This window comes from Polyodon spathula, chromosome 15 (genome assembly GCF_017654505.1).
Source record: "Polyodon spathula isolate WHYD16114869_AA chromosome 15, ASM1765450v1, whole genome shotgun sequence".
NCBI classification, from domain to species: domain Eukaryota; kingdom Metazoa; phylum Chordata; class Actinopteri; order Acipenseriformes; family Polyodontidae; genus Polyodon; species Polyodon spathula.
In genome coordinates, this window is record NC_054548.1 from 34,705,641 (window position 1) to 34,722,993 (window position 17,353).

Below are 17,353 nucleotides of genomic sequence, written 5' to 3' on the forward strand. Positions count from 1 at the left end.
CTATTGGTAGTGAGGTGTAGGTAGAATTGGTAGCCAAGTTGCCTGGTCTGATATTCACATTACTGATGCTTGTATTTTTAGAATCAAATATTGAACGTCTTGCAACAAGCTGCCCATGTGACCAAGGCTGCATATGAGCTTATTCGAGATCACAGCCTGTTAACCTGGGTGTTGCAAATCCTGGAGAAGAGGTATGTTGAGAAAAGAGAAATTAGGGGTGCAATATACTTTGAATGATTTTGATCTTTAATACTACACTTCTAATATTTTTTTTGTCATCATGGTATTGATTTAACAAAATAAATATAATACATGTAATTGCATCTGAATCTAAATTAAATTTAGATTAAAACTGCCTCTGTTTTTTCCCTTCTCAATGTAGTTGAAATGTCTGAACTTTTTTTTTTTTCCCCAGGATTATAGAAAACAAGTTACTTTCAAGCATTATTTCTCTGGTGCACAACCTCTGGAATACAAACTTAGGAGATAAAGAGAATGATGATTCTGATGAGTCTTTACTTGAGAAGAAAACCCACAGGACAGCTAAGTTCCTACCTCTGCCATTGATAAATGAATTTCTGGGTGTGCTCACTGTTCTTATCAGACATATTTGGTAAGACCATCCTGTATTTTGCTATTCAATGCTACTTACTTAGCCCTTTAAGGTACAATGGATATGTGTACTACAAAAACAAAAAAATTATGCTGACTTATTTTTGCAATGAGGTGCACAAAACTGGTTTGATCTGGTCATCCAAATAGTCAGTTTCCTTGTGTCACTCTAAAAAGTATTTTAAGAAACCATTTGAACAACTCCTCAATTCCTTGTGTACCTTAAGAGGTTAAGTGTTATCTCAAGAACTGAAGTAGGGCTGGATGATCGGCACACCCCGTGTCATATGTGTAAGGCAGGGCATTTTCTGCCTAGAACCCAAAAAAGGGACAAATATGCTACATAAGGCATTTTTTCATTTCTGGACATGACAATACAGTGTCTGCTGACACTGTCACAATGTCACACAATGTCATCAAAGCAATATGTTATACACTTTAGATTGAAATTTTAGTTTAACATTTGAAAGTGAAAAATTCATCATATTTTGTTGTTGTCTTTTTAAGGACAAACATTGAATTTCAGACGTTGGCTCAGCTTTTGAAAACATTGAGTTCAGTGCTGAAGCATCGCACAGCCGCTCTTGATGCCTACAAAGAAACTGGAAGAATTGTCCTTAAGGAAAGGACTCTGTCAGGCACAGAGGTGCTCATGCTTTTGCATAAGTGGAGTTTAGTGTCCAATGATGTTCATCTACTGCAACCATTGCTAACTGTGGCCAAAAAATACAAAGTGAAGGACTTGCTGAGTAAGTACTGTATGCTAGGTGATTGTTACAAAATCTTGAAATCCATTTCTTTATCTCCACCCCTTCAAAAACATTACACATGCCCTACAACAGATTAAGTTGGTTTCAACCTTTTTACATGTGCATGTTTCTGTTAATGTGACTTTACTCTGTGACTGCTGCTGGTCAGTCTCTGTAGTGACTATTCATTATTCTGCAGAATTGTTCATCTGCAAACAGTTGTCAAGACATTACCTGTATTTAACCATACATGTTAGTTCTACAAGAATAAGAAAAACATTGTTATAAAAACATAGATCTTGGGTATGTGTCACAATTTAGAGTTGTACATATATCTAGAGAACCCCTTATCAAATGAAACTGGGTTAGTTAATTATTTTCCTCCCTATCGGAATCTGAATCTGGGGATATGTGGAGGAACCTGTCAGCCCACGTGTGTCACTTACATTTTTACAGGGATGTAAATCATGGTTAATGTTTGGTCATACCAATGTTTCTGATTTTGTATTTTCATTTTTGGTCTTCATTTCATTGCTTTCCAGAGACTGTAAAGGAAAGAAGTCGCAGCAGAGGCTCCTTTTTACACAGTCGCAGGAATGTTGAAGACCTAGCTGAAGAGGAAGCAACAGGAGAGCTGCAGAAGTCCTCCTTGGAAATATGTGAACAATTCCTGAGAACCGCTTTCATTCATTGGGAACCAGTCATCCATTCTGTTTGCCTTTCAAGTGATGGTTCAGGACAGATGTCTGACCTGCCTGTGAAGGAAAACAATACCAGCAACCTAGCCTGTGCTACTGCTTACCTAGTAGTTAAATGGGAGCTGAACTCTATTGTTGGCTGCCAGCTGAATTCAAACCATTTATTGTTGTTTCTGAAGTGGTTTCAAAAAAACATTTTGCCACACAGTTCAGTTGTTGAAGAAATTCATAGAGACAGTTCCATGAGGCTTAACTTCCTGAAACTTTACCACAGAGCCGCAGAACTTGCGGAGACGTACAGCATGGACTTGGACGTCTTTCATGCGTTTAGCTGTGTAATGATTCAGTTGCTAGAAGCCCAGAGTTCAGCTAAAACAAGACTCCATGAAACTATCAAGATGGTATGCTTACCTAGTGTTAATGAGGAAGATAACACAAGGAGAGGTAATGCCCTTTAATCAATATATGCTTTGCAACTGTCCACAAACCATGCATTGTTAATAAAGAGCATCTATGTACAGCGCTCCAGGTAAGCTTTTGGGTCATTGACTAATTTATTCTCCAATTTAGACTCTGGGTAAAATATTTTGGGTGAGTAAAATGCAACATTACCTTGAAGTCATGAATACTTTCAATAACTACTGTACATACAGTACTTTAATGCTAACTTTTGGGGTTTACAGTTTACTTGTAATGTTACTTTGAGCTAGTACAAAAAATTGGTCTTGCAGAAAACAAAAGCAACAATTTGTGTTTGCTTTATTGACCACAAACATGGATGTGAAGGAAATACACAAACAGAACATACCTATTTTAAATTTCAACACTGCAGATGGAATAGTATATATTTATAAAGAAACAATCGTATTGTACTCCTTTTTGATTGCCTTTTTAAAGCAATGTGAAGCATCCACTCTCTCTAATCACAGGATACTGTATTGTATAGATTTACTTTACAAAAATATAGTTGACAGATTGGTAGGTTAGGCTTAGGGGGACTAAGATGATGCAGAGAATCAAGAATCCAGTTGCTTAGTTACCAACCAGAAACACGGCTTGCACTGAGTGAATTCCACCACACGTTTTTATTTTTTGTATTCTATTGAAACCCCAGACTTATTGGCCACGTGTTTCTGGCAATTCCCAGGCAGGCTATAATCACCTGTAGCTGTCCCAGCATTCATATGATTCATTCTCTAGCTACCGCATGCACTATATTAACAATTGAGAAGCCGGGAACCAACAAAGTACAATAAGTTTGATAACATGCAAACTAAAGCTGTGCAGTAAAATTGCTATGCATATTTATTAAACATTAAGTTTAAATATAATGCACAATTCATATACTTAAAACACCCAGTACACAGCTTATCAGGAGCGTTGCCTATGTATAAGAATGCATTAATGTATACATTTTAATTTGATGTAGTTGTTGTAGTTCCTTTCCATGAGGTCTGGCTAATTACTTAAGGTTTAGTTTTTATAAAATAATTTTAAAAATAGTAAAGGAAAAGCACAGTCCAATGATAACTGCCTTTCCCATTACAAACTTGGCTACTTGATTTAGGCCTAGTTCCTTAGATCTTTTACCTTTGAATCTTTGATTTAGAGTTTTTTTGGAGCTATGGATGAAATCAACATAATACTCTTATATACAGTAGTGCATTTAATTTACATTTCTCAGAGAATAGTGTTTCTAATGTAATTTGTTTTTTTTTGTTTGTTTTTTTCAGCTGCAGGATTATTCTTGCTTTCGTTCTACATCCATGATGCATGGTCTGGGGCAGTGGAACATGAAATGTTCCTGACCTATATCAAACTGGTAACTGAGGCTTCTGAAAAACGAGGGAAGACAGCAAAGACTCCCAAAGGAAAGAAATCCAAGAAGGGAGACGAAGCAGTTGTGTCTGTTGTAAAGAGATTTCTTCATTTTAAGGCACTCTAAACCACATTAAGTTGTTGTGAAGCCTGCATACTTTACTTTTTATTCAACCTGGGTAGAATTAAACATCCAATATTGTTTCTTTTTTATTATTACAAAAATCATAGATGATGTTTATCATAGAGTACGGACACCAACATTTTAAAGTTTATACTAAAAGTGCTATGCAATTCCTACTAATATTTTACATTACTGTAATACATGAAACCATATTTTCATAAACTAGGTTAATTGCATACATGTAAAATAAATAAATAAGCATACTTAATTAAATGGTAAAATCTAGACGACTTGTATCATACTATAATTGGGCCGGGGCTGCTGTTAGAGTTGTAGTAGTTACCTCTGATACCTTTATTTGTCTAAGAGCTTTACATTTCAGTGCTAATCAGCTCAGTGCTGTGGTTCTTGTGGACGGCGTCATGTTCACATGTGACTTATAGAACTTGTGGAGAAGGCTGGTGGTTTACCTCCTGGTTTACAGATAAACATTGTTTCCATGAAAACGTCCTTGTACTCCGATTCCTAAACGGAAAAGAAATGCCTTTCTGCTGTGATAGTCTGGTATAATTGTTTAGGTATGTTTTTCACCAATTCTTTGTTGTATGCCAATACATGAGCAAGATTTTGGGGCTGTTTTTGTTTTCTGTTAAATATAATTATGTCTAATAGCAGATGTTATCTTCAGATTTTGTTTTCAAGTTTTTCATTGAAGTCTTAGTTGAAGTTCCCAAATTGCTTAAACGGTTTTTGTATATGGTTATACTGGATGCATTGCTTTTAAATTGCCAGTATAACAACAAATGGTAATATGAAATACATTTATTTTTATATACTTTGAATCAAAACTGGCTGCACAGAGGGTGTTTTTTTATTTTTTATTAATTGATTATGAAAATATGTAATAATACAATCATGATCATTCATCAATTGTTGCAGCACTACTCTGGAGCATGGAAGCCAGTGATAGCTTTGCCAGTAAACTGCAGTATTTGGACACAGTAAATTTGTACAGCACAATGTACTGTAGCAAGCATGTCTGAGCTATAATACACAATGGTATCTATTAATAACATGAGCTACATGTGCTGTGATCCCCTCCTGGAGATAATAATGTAAAACCATTTTTGAATGATACCCACATAGAATATATCGGGCACATAGTGTGGGTTCTGGTTGTTTTCATTGAAACGGAAATCATTAGTAAAAGCTCTGACAAACTTTTGTTGTAAGTGTAATCATCATAATCAAGGCTGAACAAAGGTTTTTACAGCAGACTTTGTAAATCGATATTCTCTGTTAAACATATGAGTATCAAGTTTGTTTTGTTTAGCTGACTTGATCTTGAACTGCCCTGTCTCAACACTGAATGAAGATCTACATCTACACTAAGGTTACAACAAATAACACATACCATCAATGTGCCATGTTAGCGTTTGTTTACACTGTGCCCAGTGTTTGTAAAAGTCTATGGTTAAGATGAACTAAACAAGGCAATGTTGGGATAGTTTCACAGTATGCAGCATTATTTCATGTTTAGCTTGAATTTACTCAATTTAGCAAATAGACTTTTAATAAAACATTTTGTCAAAGTGTTGTCTACTTTGTTTCTTCTGGTGAGGGGAGCTTGTATGACTTTGCAGATCCACTGCAGTGGCTTCTAAAGCTGCTAAATTCCCATAAGCCAATTTGGATTGCAACTTTATACAGTAGTTTTTGTATAACGTTGCAAACTTTAAAATAACTTTCTGGGTAAAATCTATTGACACCCATCACTTTGACCTGTGAACTAAGATCACTGCCATGTTGGGGTCATGTGACTTTCGAAATGCTAAGTATCATTGTTTAAGACAAAACAACACTTTAGTGCCAATTATTTTTTAAGTTCCTTTATAACTGGTAACAGTATTCTATTTCAGTGCAGTGACTTTTATTGTGCCGATTAACAATTGACATCATGAAGATGCTGCAAAATGATCTGTCGATCTTGGGCAGGTGTTGTGACTCTTAGTCCCCTAGTTCATGGCCTGTCATTGACAGTGTGTGTCTGGTTATACCATCTCGCCAGGTTTGAAATTGCTGGCTGTGAGCACCCAAGAGGACGAGCCACAGTATGCTGCCCTAGTCCAGCCTCCAACATGCCGATTGCACAAGGTGCTGCTCTCTTGCCAGATGTGGCATAATGTTTTTTTTTTTTTTGTGATTTTCTTTATTGCTTTTATTCAAGCTTGCAATTCACAGCTGAAATCACTCCATGTCCAGTGTCCAATCAACTGTTTCACTAATTAGGTGATTAAGTGCATATGCTTCAGTCATAGTCACTCAACTGTGTCATGGTCAAAGGTGAATGATCATGTGATTAAAAAGAAACCAAAAACATTTTGTCAATGTCCATTTCTATACCTTATTTTTTTGAAAAAAATGTTATAGTAGTGGTAAGTTTCTTTTTGATATTCTGTGTGTGTGTGTATGTATGTATGTATGTATAATACATTAATACAATTCTGGAAAAAATTGAGAGACCACTGCAAATTTTTCTTAAATCAGCATCTCTACGTGTATGGCAGCCATTCCATTCCAGTGTCTGTTGAATTCCAACACAGGCACATCTCATTCTACTGAATGAGGTACTGATTAGGGATCACCTGAACCAAATCTTATTTAACGAGGAAAAGTATAAAAACCACTCCTGTGGTCATCACTATCCTCTTGCAATAGGACCAGCTGGATGGCAAAACAGTGCTAGTAGTACCTCAAAAGTAATTGGAATCAAAAAATAACTATGGACCATGCCCAGAGAGTTGAAAAGAAAAGTTCAATTCTGGCTTTACTGGCAGAGGGATACAGTGAGCGTCGGGTTCCTTCCATCCTTAAAATTTCAAAGACGGCGGTTCATAAGAACAAGGTCAAGCAGCACACATTGGGGACAACAAAGCTATAGACCGGCAGAGGGCGAAAACGACTCTCCACTGACCGGGATGACCACCAACTCATTCGAATGTCACTCAGCAACCGTAGGATGACATCAAGTGACCTACAAAAAGAATGGCAAACGGCAGCTGGGGTGAAGTACACGGCGAGGACGGTTCGAAACAGGCTCCTAGGGGCAGGGCTGAAGTCGTGCAAAGCTAGAAAAAAGCCCTTCATCAATGAGAAGCAAAGAAGAGCCAGGCTTTTGCAAAAGACCATAAGGATTGGACCGTAGAGGACTGGAGTAAGGTCATCTTCTCTGATGAGTCCAAATAAATTAAAAATAAAAACCTGAAAAGTCTTCATTAGGTAAGTATTCACCCCCTTTGCTATGACACTCCTAAATAAGGTCAGGTACAAACAATTGCCTTCAGAATTCACACACTAAATTAAATAGAGTCCATCTGTGTGCAATAAAAGTGGTTCACATGATTTAAGATTAAATAAATGTAAGGTCCCACAGTTGGGTAGTGTATTCAAAGCAAAGATACTACCCTGAAGACCAAGGAGCTTCAAAACAACTCAGATAAGGTTGTGGAAAGGCACAGATCAGGGAAAGGGTATAAAAAGATTTCAGAGGCTGAGATGGGGGAAACTGTCAACAATAGCTGAGGTACTCCACAAATCTGGTCTATATAGAAGAATGGCAAGAAGGAAGCCATTTCTGGAACAAACCCTATCTACATTGAACAAAAATATAAGCGCAACATGCAACAACAGTTACAGTTCAGATAAGGAAATGAGTCAAATCAAATAAATTGATTAGGCCCTAATCTATGGATTTCACATGACTGGGAATACAGATACCTTAAGAGAAAAGTAGGTGCGTGGATCAGAAAACCAGTCAGTATCTGGTGTGACTACCATTTGCCTCATGCAGTGCGACATCTCCTTCGCATAGAGTTGATCAGGCTGTTGATTGTGGCCTGTGGAATCTTGTGCCACTCCTCTACAATGGCTGTGCGAAGTTGCTGGATATTGGCGGGAACTGGAACACGCTGTCGTACACGTCGATCCCAAGCATCCCAAACACGCTCAATGGGTGACATGTCTGGTGAGTATGCAGGCCATGGAAGAACTGGGGCATTTTTAGCTTCCAAGAATTGTGTAGAGATTCTTGCGACATGGGGCCGTGCATTATCATGCTGAAACATGAGGTGATGGCACAACAATGGGCCTCAGGATCGTGTCACGGTATCTTTGTGCATTCAAATTGCCATTGATAAAATACAATTGTGTTTGTTGTCCGTAGCTTATGCCTGCCCATACCATAACCCCACAGCTACCATGGGGCACTCTGTTCACAACATTGACATCAGCAAACCGCTCGCCCACACAACGCCATACATGCTGTCTGCCATCTGCCCGGTACAGTTGATACCGGGATTCATCCGTGAAGAGCACACTTCTCCAGCATGCCAGTGGCCATCGAAGGTGAGCATTTGCCCACTGAAGTCATGCTGTGTAATCAGCTTCTTGATATGTCACACCTGTCATGTGGATGGATTATCTTGGCAAAGGAGAAATGCTCACTAACAGGGATGTAAACAAATTTGTGCACAAAATTTGAGAAAAATAAGCTTTTTGTGTGTATGAAAAATTTCTGGGATCTTATTTCAGCTCATGAAACATGGGACCAACACTTTTCATGTTGCGTTTACATTTTTGTTCAGTGTAGAATTCTGCTTGGAATTTGCAAAAAGGCATGTGGGAGACCAGAAGAAGTGGCAAAAGATTCTGTGGTCTGATGAAACAAAAGTTTAACTACTTGGTCTAAATGCAAAGCGTTATGTCTGGCACAAACCCAACACAGCCCATCACCCAGGTAACACCATCCCTACTGTGAAGCATGGTGGTGGCAGCATCATGCTATGGGGATGCTTTTCATCGGCAGGGACTGGGAAGCTTGCAAGGGTAGAGAGCAAAATGAATGGAGCTAAATACAGGCAAATCCTTGAGGGAAAACCTGCTTCATTCTGCAAAAGAGCTAAGACTGGGACGGACAGCAGGACAGTGATCCCAAGCGCACAGCCAAAGTGACACGAGTGGCTTAAAAATAAGAAAGTGAATGTCCTAGAGTGGCCCAGACAGACTGATTAAGAATCTGTGGCAAGACTTGAAGATTGCTGTCCACCAACAATCCCCATCCAACTTGACAAAGCTTGAACAATTTTGCTAAGAAGAATGGGCAAATATTGTGCGATCCAGATGTGCAAACCTGGTAGAGATTTACCCCAAAAGACTCAGCTGTAATTGCTGCCACAGGTGGTTCTACCAAGTATTGACTCAGATCTTCAACCAAAATCTAATATTAGATAAAAGGGACCTTGAGTGAACAAATAACACAACATTTTGATACTTAATTAATTTATTTATTAAATAAAGTTATGCAACACCCAATGTGAAAAAGTAATCGCCCCCTTAGACTCAATAACTGGTTAATCCACCTTTAGCAGCAATAACTGCACCCAAACGCTTCCTGTAGTTATTGATCAGCATTGTGGAGGAATTTTGGCCCACTCCTTCATGCAGAACTACTTCAACTCAGTGACATTTGTGGGTTTTTGAGCATAAACTGCTGGTTTCAGGTCATGCCACAACATCTCAATGGGGTTTAGGTCTGGACTTTGACTAAGCCATTTCAAAACTTTAAATTTCTTGTTCTTCAACCATTCTGATGTAGACTTGTTTGTGTGTTTCAAATCATTGTCTTGCTGCATGACCCAGCTGTGCTTCAGCTTCGGCTCACGGACGGATGGCCTGACATTCTCCTGTAGAATTCTGATACAGAGCTGAATTCATGGTTCATTCAGTGATGGCAAGTCGTCTAGGTCCTGATGCAGCAAAGCATCCCTACCACCACCATGCTTGACCGTTGGTATGAGGTTCTTACTGTGGAATGCAGTGTTTGGTTTTTGCCAGACATAACGGGGCCCATGTTGGCCAGAGTTCCACTTTTGACTCATCTGTCCATAGAACATTGCTACAGAACTCTTGAGGATCATCCAGGTGGTTGTTGGTAAACTTGAGACGAGCATTCATGATCTTCTTAGTGAACAGTGGTTTCCGCCTTGCTACTCTGCGATGAATCCCATTTTTGCCCAGTGTCGTTCTGATGGTGGAGTGATGAACACTGACCTTAGCCGAGACGAGAAAGGCCTGCAGATGTTGTTCTAGGGTTCTTTGTGACTTCCTGGACGATTTTACGCCTTGCTCTTGGAGAGATTTTGTGAGGATGGCCACTTTATATTGGGCAGGGCTGGCCCAAATCAGGCCTGATTGTTAACCAAAGTATTCAAACAGCTGACCCTAATTATCCCTTTAATTGGGGTGAGTTAATTAGGGGGCAATAACTTTTTCACACCTGAAGATTGCATGTTTGATTACCTTGTACACCAAACATGAAAGAAGCACCAAACTTTGGTGTCATTTTTTCTCTCAGACTCCCTCTATATACTACTATAACCCACAAAAAGATCTGACCAATCAATGTGAAAAATGTGCAAAAATGCAGAAAATCAGACAGGTGGCAAATACTTTTTCATGGCACTGTATCTAACCAAGACATTTCAGTTTTTTATTTTTCATTAACTTGTTTCACAATAAAAATGATCTTGCCTCTTCAAAGAGTTGAGTAGGTTGTGTAAATCAAAGGAAAACAAATCCCATTTAAACGCATCAATATTTCAGGTTGTGACACAACAAACTGTGAAAACGTCCAAATGGGATGAATATTACTTTTAGTCAAATCCATGATTTATTCTTACATGATGTAATGGTGTTCTATATATTGTGATATTTTTTCTAGTATCTTTAAACATGTATTAATTCTAATTAACATTAGTTTTATATATATATATATATATATATATATATATATATATATATATATATATATATATATTATATATAAAAAAAACCAATTATATATTGACTCTGATTCATTGTAATAATCAGTTCAGAGAATTCTCTCTAAGGGAGTTTTCGTTATGGATGACGGTTGCAGGTGCTGTGCTGGATCGAGACATGTGCATCAGCATAAGCAAAATAAACCCCACAAAGGCAGACAAACCAACCCAGAATGCTATAATAATGGAGTCTGTTAATGACAAACATGGTAAGAGTTAGTAATGTAGTTAGGGGTTATGGGTAAATACCTAATACACACCTCCCATGTGCCTGTTCATAGAAACTCTGTCTTTAGTTTAATGTAGATACTTATTGTGCAATGTGTAATGTTTGGAAGGTTTTTAAATTTGCTGACTTTATGTGCAGTATGAATATTTACCTTTTCTGTATGCATAGTTTCTACTTAGAAAACAAACATTAAAAAAACATGGTGGGTTTTTTTGCCAAAATTAAAGCCTGTGCCTAGTCCAAAAAGAGGTTTATCAATTCCTATTACTCAATCCTAATTTGGCATATTTACCCTACTTCATAGAATTTAAAAAAATGCATTATTAGTTTGCCTCTAAACAAAAGCAGGTTTACATTTAATTTATACTACATCTTAAATTTAAAACCAGAATCATTAGACATATCGTGAAAACAACTGGCTGATCTCTTTCAATTCGAAAATAGCCATCAACTAATGGGTATCGCCGTCAGGTGATAGGATTATGCTAAGCTCAATATAAAAGCTGCCTTTAGGCCTCCGTAGCTCTGACGTCAGCATCCCGCCCCTCGGGTGCTGGATGACTATGCAGAGCGTAGGAAGCCCAGCCTCTTTTGCTTTCAGCTGCTGATTGGGATTGAGTGTAATCTATTTGTTGTTCTACAACACTCTTGATTATTAAAAAATAAAAAAATAAAATTCAGTGTTTGTACCCTCCATTGCCTTAATTGTGCACGGGAAGCTGGCGGCTGCCCCTTCCCTGGGTTTACCTCACTGAAAACCTAGTTAAGTTCGCTGAGCACGGACCGCAATTCACCAGGCTCGCTTGAATTTTGTGCCCGCCTTTAGCTCTCATATTCGGCGTGCCCCTTAAGCACTCGGCTGAGTCACTTATTCGAGCGTTCTCGCTCTTTTCAGCTTGCTGACTGAGACTTGCTTACTACTATTATTTTATACTTTGAGAGCTTATTGTGATAACCTGTATATTTTATTCATTGTACTAACATTTGTTTTTCTGTCTTTCAGAGAGAAACACAAGGTGTGTGTGTGTGTGTGTTGGCCGTGGGCCAGACAACACTACAACAGCGATCTTTTTAGATCATAGCCTGCTAAACACTCAGCAATGGTCTTTATTAGACGATAGCCTGCTCCAGACACTAGTTGCACACAGTTTTTTTCCCTGTGTGTTGGCTTAGATCTCCCAATCTAAATTTTAATGTGGTTTTCTGAGGGATTATTCCCCAAGTGTGTCTCACCACACCCTCGCAGCGAGATGTGCACACCCGTGCCCATCCGTGCCAGTGCACCCTGTGCATAGAAGGCACATCTGTGCTCTGCACACACCTGTGCATACAGTACACACCTGTGCCCCATGCACAACCGTACCCGTGCATACCCATGCACTTCCATGCCCGCGCACACCCTTGTCGGTACAGCTATCCGCGCACCTGTGGCTTGTACGTTCTCTGTGCACATCAGTGCCTGTGCGCCCACGCATCCGAGCACCCCGTGCACTTATCGGTGCACATCTCTTCTGTGCCTGTGCGCTTATCATGCAGCCGGTGTGCATACCCGCTCCTGTGCCCTGTGCACATTTGTACGCGCCGTGCAACCCGGGCAAGTGCCAGGTTTCCATGAATGCGGCTCTTGTAACCGAAAAATGCCCCCAGAGGACCCGCATGAATTCTGAGTTTCATGCCTGGGTCCAGAACATGCTGCTTTGGCTCTGTCCGACACAGCATTCTGTGCTATCTGCGGGAAGTACCAGAGGCAGGTTCTAAAGGCTACAGCCAACAGTGCAGTGGGGCTGGTATCTCCTTCTAGCAGGAGATCTCATTGTGAGTCATCTCCTGCCTGCCTGCAACTATCCAGGTCACCCTCCCCGTCTCTTGTTCGACACTCTCGTTCACCTACCAAGTGCGTGGGGCAGCTTTGGCCCTCCCCTCCCAAGGAGAGTTCACCTCCCACATGGAAACGTGCATGCCCCTGGTCCTCTAGGAACAAACAGCCTAGAGGGATCTCAGCCCTCACGGACCAGATTGGTCGTTTTATGGAGGTGGTGATGGGACAACAGTCACTCATGATGAGCACAACGGCTGCGCCGGTTCTCCGGCCGCCTGTTCCGACTGTTGAGCCCGAGCCTGAGGCCATCTCAGACTATGAAGAGGACACCCTCTCTCTGCAGGCGCCTGATGACGACAAGCTTGTGCAGGAGGGACCTTCTTGCAACTCGGTGGACGAGTTGCAACAGGAGGTATCTCCAGGGCCAGTGTTTGAGGCTTTGGTTGAGTGGGCGGCTCAACGTCTACGGGTGGAATGGCCCAGAGCCAAGGAGCCCCAGGCCTCCTAGTTCTCCTCGGTTAAGCCAGTACAGGACAGGACACTGCCCGATTTCCCAGACTTTATCAGGGAGATCCAGTCTTCCTGGTCCAACCCAGCATCAGCACCTAGCACAGTGGCTGGAGCTCTGGTTTTTTCTTCCATGCAGGGAGAGGTGGTTGCTGGCTTGGCAGCCTTCCCCGCGGTGGACTCCGCCATTGCGGGCCTCGTACAGGCACCGGGCATTGGACCGGCCAAAGACCTACAATGTCCTAACAGACAATGTCGGACAACAGAGATGCACCTCAAGAAGGCGTATGCCGTTTGCTCCCAAGCTGCCCGGCTTTCCAATGTGTCGAGCATGCTCTCTGTCTATCAGGCCATCCTTATTAAGGAGCTCCCTGATATAGTCACCACGGCTCACAGACAAGAGCTGAACCAGGTCTCTGAGGCAGTCACCAGACTGGCCCAACTCACGGCCAGAGTCGAGGGCCGCTGCCTCTGCGGCGCCAGCGGTCACCAGATGGCAACTCTGGCTTTCCCAGGCTAGAGATCGGGAGCAGGACAAGTCCTTTCTCCTGGATGCCCCTATCATTCCTGGCCATACATTTGGCCCCGAAGTTTCCTGGGACTCGCATCCTACTACAGGAGGTTCATAAGAGGATTCACAACCATCTCCAACTCCTTGCACCGCCTCCTGGACAAAGACCAACACTTCAAGTGGGTCATTGAACACAATGATGCCTTTGCCCAGCTGCAACACGCTCTGACCAGTGCCCCTGTACTCGCCACCCCCTCTGTGACAGCCCCCTTCACCCTGGACACTGATGCAAGCAAAGAGGGAAATGCAGGACGGCATTCTACACAATATCGATGGCAAGTTCCTGCCACTGGGGAAGTAAGACGGTGGCACGCCACTTAACGGGTACTACTGGGGGTGCTGCCGCAGCGACATAGAAACTTACTGACAGCGGTGCAACGACTGCACCATCAAGAAAGGTCCTGGCGAGCAGTCACACGCCCCTCTGCAACAGTACCAGGTCTGTGAACCAATGGAGAGGGTGGCCATTGATGTGCTGGGCCTCTTTCCCACCTCAGACAGCGGGAACCAGTTTGTTTTAGTAGTGGTGGATTACTTCACCAAGTGACCAGAAGCCTACGTGCTGCCAAACGAAGAGGCACAGATGGTAGCGGACGCACTCAGCGGCAGGTTCTTCTACCGGTTTGGGGTCCCACAAGAGCTCCACTTCAACCAGGGCCGCAAACTTTGAAAGCAAGGTCTTCAGCGACGTCTGCAAGCGGTGCACACCACCCCATTTCACACACAAAGCAATTGGTTGGTTGAGCATTTCGACTGCATGCACGGCACCCAACTGGCCATTGCCACCAGCGAACACCAGCAAGACCGGGAGACTTGCCACACTGCAGTACAGGAGTCGACCCACTGCACCCCTGTTCTACTAATGATGGAATGGGGACTATGGCCAGAGGCTGCAGGATCTCCTGGATAGCGCCCATCCCTTTGCCCGGGAGCAGCTCCAAGCTGCTGGAATCCACAACGGCAGAACTATGACCTGCGAGAGAGAGAGGCTGCCACTTTCAGCCAGGTGAGTTTGTCTGGGTCTACAGCCCCCGTCGAAAGAAAGGGCACTCTCCGAAACTGGACACACCCTACGTGGGGACCCTGTACAGTCTTGGCCTGGTGGGAGAGGTGTTCTACCAGATCCAGCTGCACCCACTCCAGGTCTGTGTCCTGGCAGACCTCCTGGCAGTGGTGCTTCTCATGCCCGTAGCGCATGCAGTTGGAGCACCACTCTTCCTCCCACACCTTCCTTCCTCTCTGCCTGCTTCACCTCTGAGTCGGAGGCTGCGGTTGACCCCATGAAGACACTACATGTGGCAGGATGACGGCGAGTGGTGACATCAGGTCAGAATGAGGAAGCAAACACAGGTAACTGCAGTTCAAAAGACGCATTGTGGGCCATTTTATTTTAAATACAAAAATAAATAAAATGTTTAAACAAACAAACACTGCTCACAGAGTGCAAAAATAAAACAGGTAAACAAAAATAAATCACGAACACACAAACACACAGGTCAGACTCGGCAGATCGCTTTCACTGATCCTGTTAGGTTTTGTTTCGTTTCGTTTTTCTCTCTCCTCTCGCTCTCCCGTGAGGAGCCAATTTCGAGACCCAAGGGGGGGCGGCCGCCGCCCCGGCCCTCCGGCCAAACCGCAGGAAAAAATAACCGCGGCCGTAAAACGCACAGAATTGGAGGTGGAGAAAAAGTTACATCCAGATTCATTCATCCGTGCGTCACGTGACCTTCGCCGCCACAGCCCGGTGGTACGCAAATGCGGTCGTGATTCCCATAACATCACAACAGACCGTCAGGAATGTTGTCAAAACTAATAGAAAAAAAAATCATGTCCAGATGGCTTCCAGACCTTCACTTTGTACAGCCCCCATGCTATTCCCACTCTGTTTTTAAATGCTTTTATTTTTAAAAGTGGATTCAAATCAATTTTATAACACAGATTGTGTAATGTTTTGTTTTTATTCTAGTACATAGTGTTTAAAACTTTGTGAAAGAGGCTATATAAAAGAAAATTGATTGAATAATGTAGTATGTGTCATAGTAATAAATAATAATAATACTAATAATAATGTCAACAGATGTAAAGCCCCTGGAGAAGATTTTATTTTTTTAATGAAATATTCCATATTGCTGATTCCTTTCTATTATATGTGTTTTAAAATGAAATGAAGCAATACAAAATAAGAACATATTTTATTCATAAATACTTAACATGTGCACAATAAAAAGAAATACAGCCACATATGAAGAATGCAGTAAATGCACACCAGGGAATTACATACAATTTACTACAGGACTTTATTCTGTTACATTGCATGAATGGAAATTAAAGTCATATCTGGTGCAACCAACAGGTAAACAACTTTTGTTTCAGTGTTCAGCCCAGGTGACCTCCCACCCCTGACTGTCTTGAGTACAGCAGCCTAACATCCAAGGACATAGCGGTAAGCCCAAAGTGTTTATGAGAAAAGTAATGTCCAGAGATACTGATGCTTTTTAAACAGTGGAGCAGGTAGGGTGATATATGAATAACACACTTGTTGTAATCTATAAATATTTAATTACATTGAAAGACAAATTCAACAATATAGCTTTCAACACAGTAAACAAAACAACCTCAAAATGTATAGCGAACGAGATGTTGTCATTCATAAATGGACATCCCACCACTATGCTTTTTGAGGTGTAATGTCATCAGTATCCAGTCAAGAGCTGAAACTTACCACTGAGTGAGGGTCCACTGGTTCAGCTCCAACAGCTGCAGGGTGGTCTTCTCCATGCGTCTCGGGCTGCCCAGCATCAGCTCTCGGACTGGGAAGTAGTCCCAGAGGATAGCCACCCACGGGAAAGTCCTCGTACCTTTGGACTTGGTGGAGGACGGGTGGAGGCGGCAGAGCTGGATGCAGATGACCTCGACAATTCTGCTCATCTGTAGCCACTGAGCAGCTCCAGAGCCCTGTCCGAGTAGGCACCTGCAACCAAGCAACAGGGGTAAAGTTTCAATTTTTGTTGTGTGTGTGTGTGTGTGTGCGCATGAGTTTTTTTTTTTTACTATTGCAACGACATTACAGATGAATTAGCTTACCGTTTCAGGCTGTCCGTGCCTGGGGTGACAGAGGAGGTGGTATTCGTGGTCTTGAATCGCCCCTGAATCAGCCTGTCCTGGTGAAGGGCAGGGTAGATGAGGCGCTGCATATCTCTGTCTGCGAGGAGACGCCACAACTGAATCAGGTCATCTACCTGCTGCTCCCTCAGGAAGTGCCCCACGCAGGCTCACTACACACGGTAATACCAGTACAACAAAATGTATACATTAATGAATGATAAATATAAATAATAGTATGCATAA

The 17,353-nt window shown here is 41.9% G+C and overlaps 1 protein-coding gene across 1 annotated transcript in view; it reads left to right on the forward strand.

The window, feature by feature from the left end:
• Positions 1-6,011, forward strand: part of LOC121327846 (nucleolar pre-ribosomal-associated protein 1-like) — a 33,386-nt gene extending 27,375 nt beyond the window's left edge. Inside the window, exons 24-28 of the mRNA XM_041272109.1 lie at positions 82-191; positions 416-613; positions 1,120-1,361; positions 1,904-2,503; positions 3,793-6,011. Of these exons, the coding sequence (XP_041128043.1) occupies positions 82-191; positions 416-613; positions 1,120-1,361; positions 1,904-2,503; positions 3,793-4,004 (1,362 nt within the window). The 3' untranslated portion in view covers positions 4,005-6,011. The remainder of the gene's footprint in view (positions 1-81; positions 192-415; positions 614-1,119; positions 1,362-1,903; positions 2,504-3,792) is intronic.
• Positions 6,012-17,353: the final 11,342 nt, after the last annotated feature.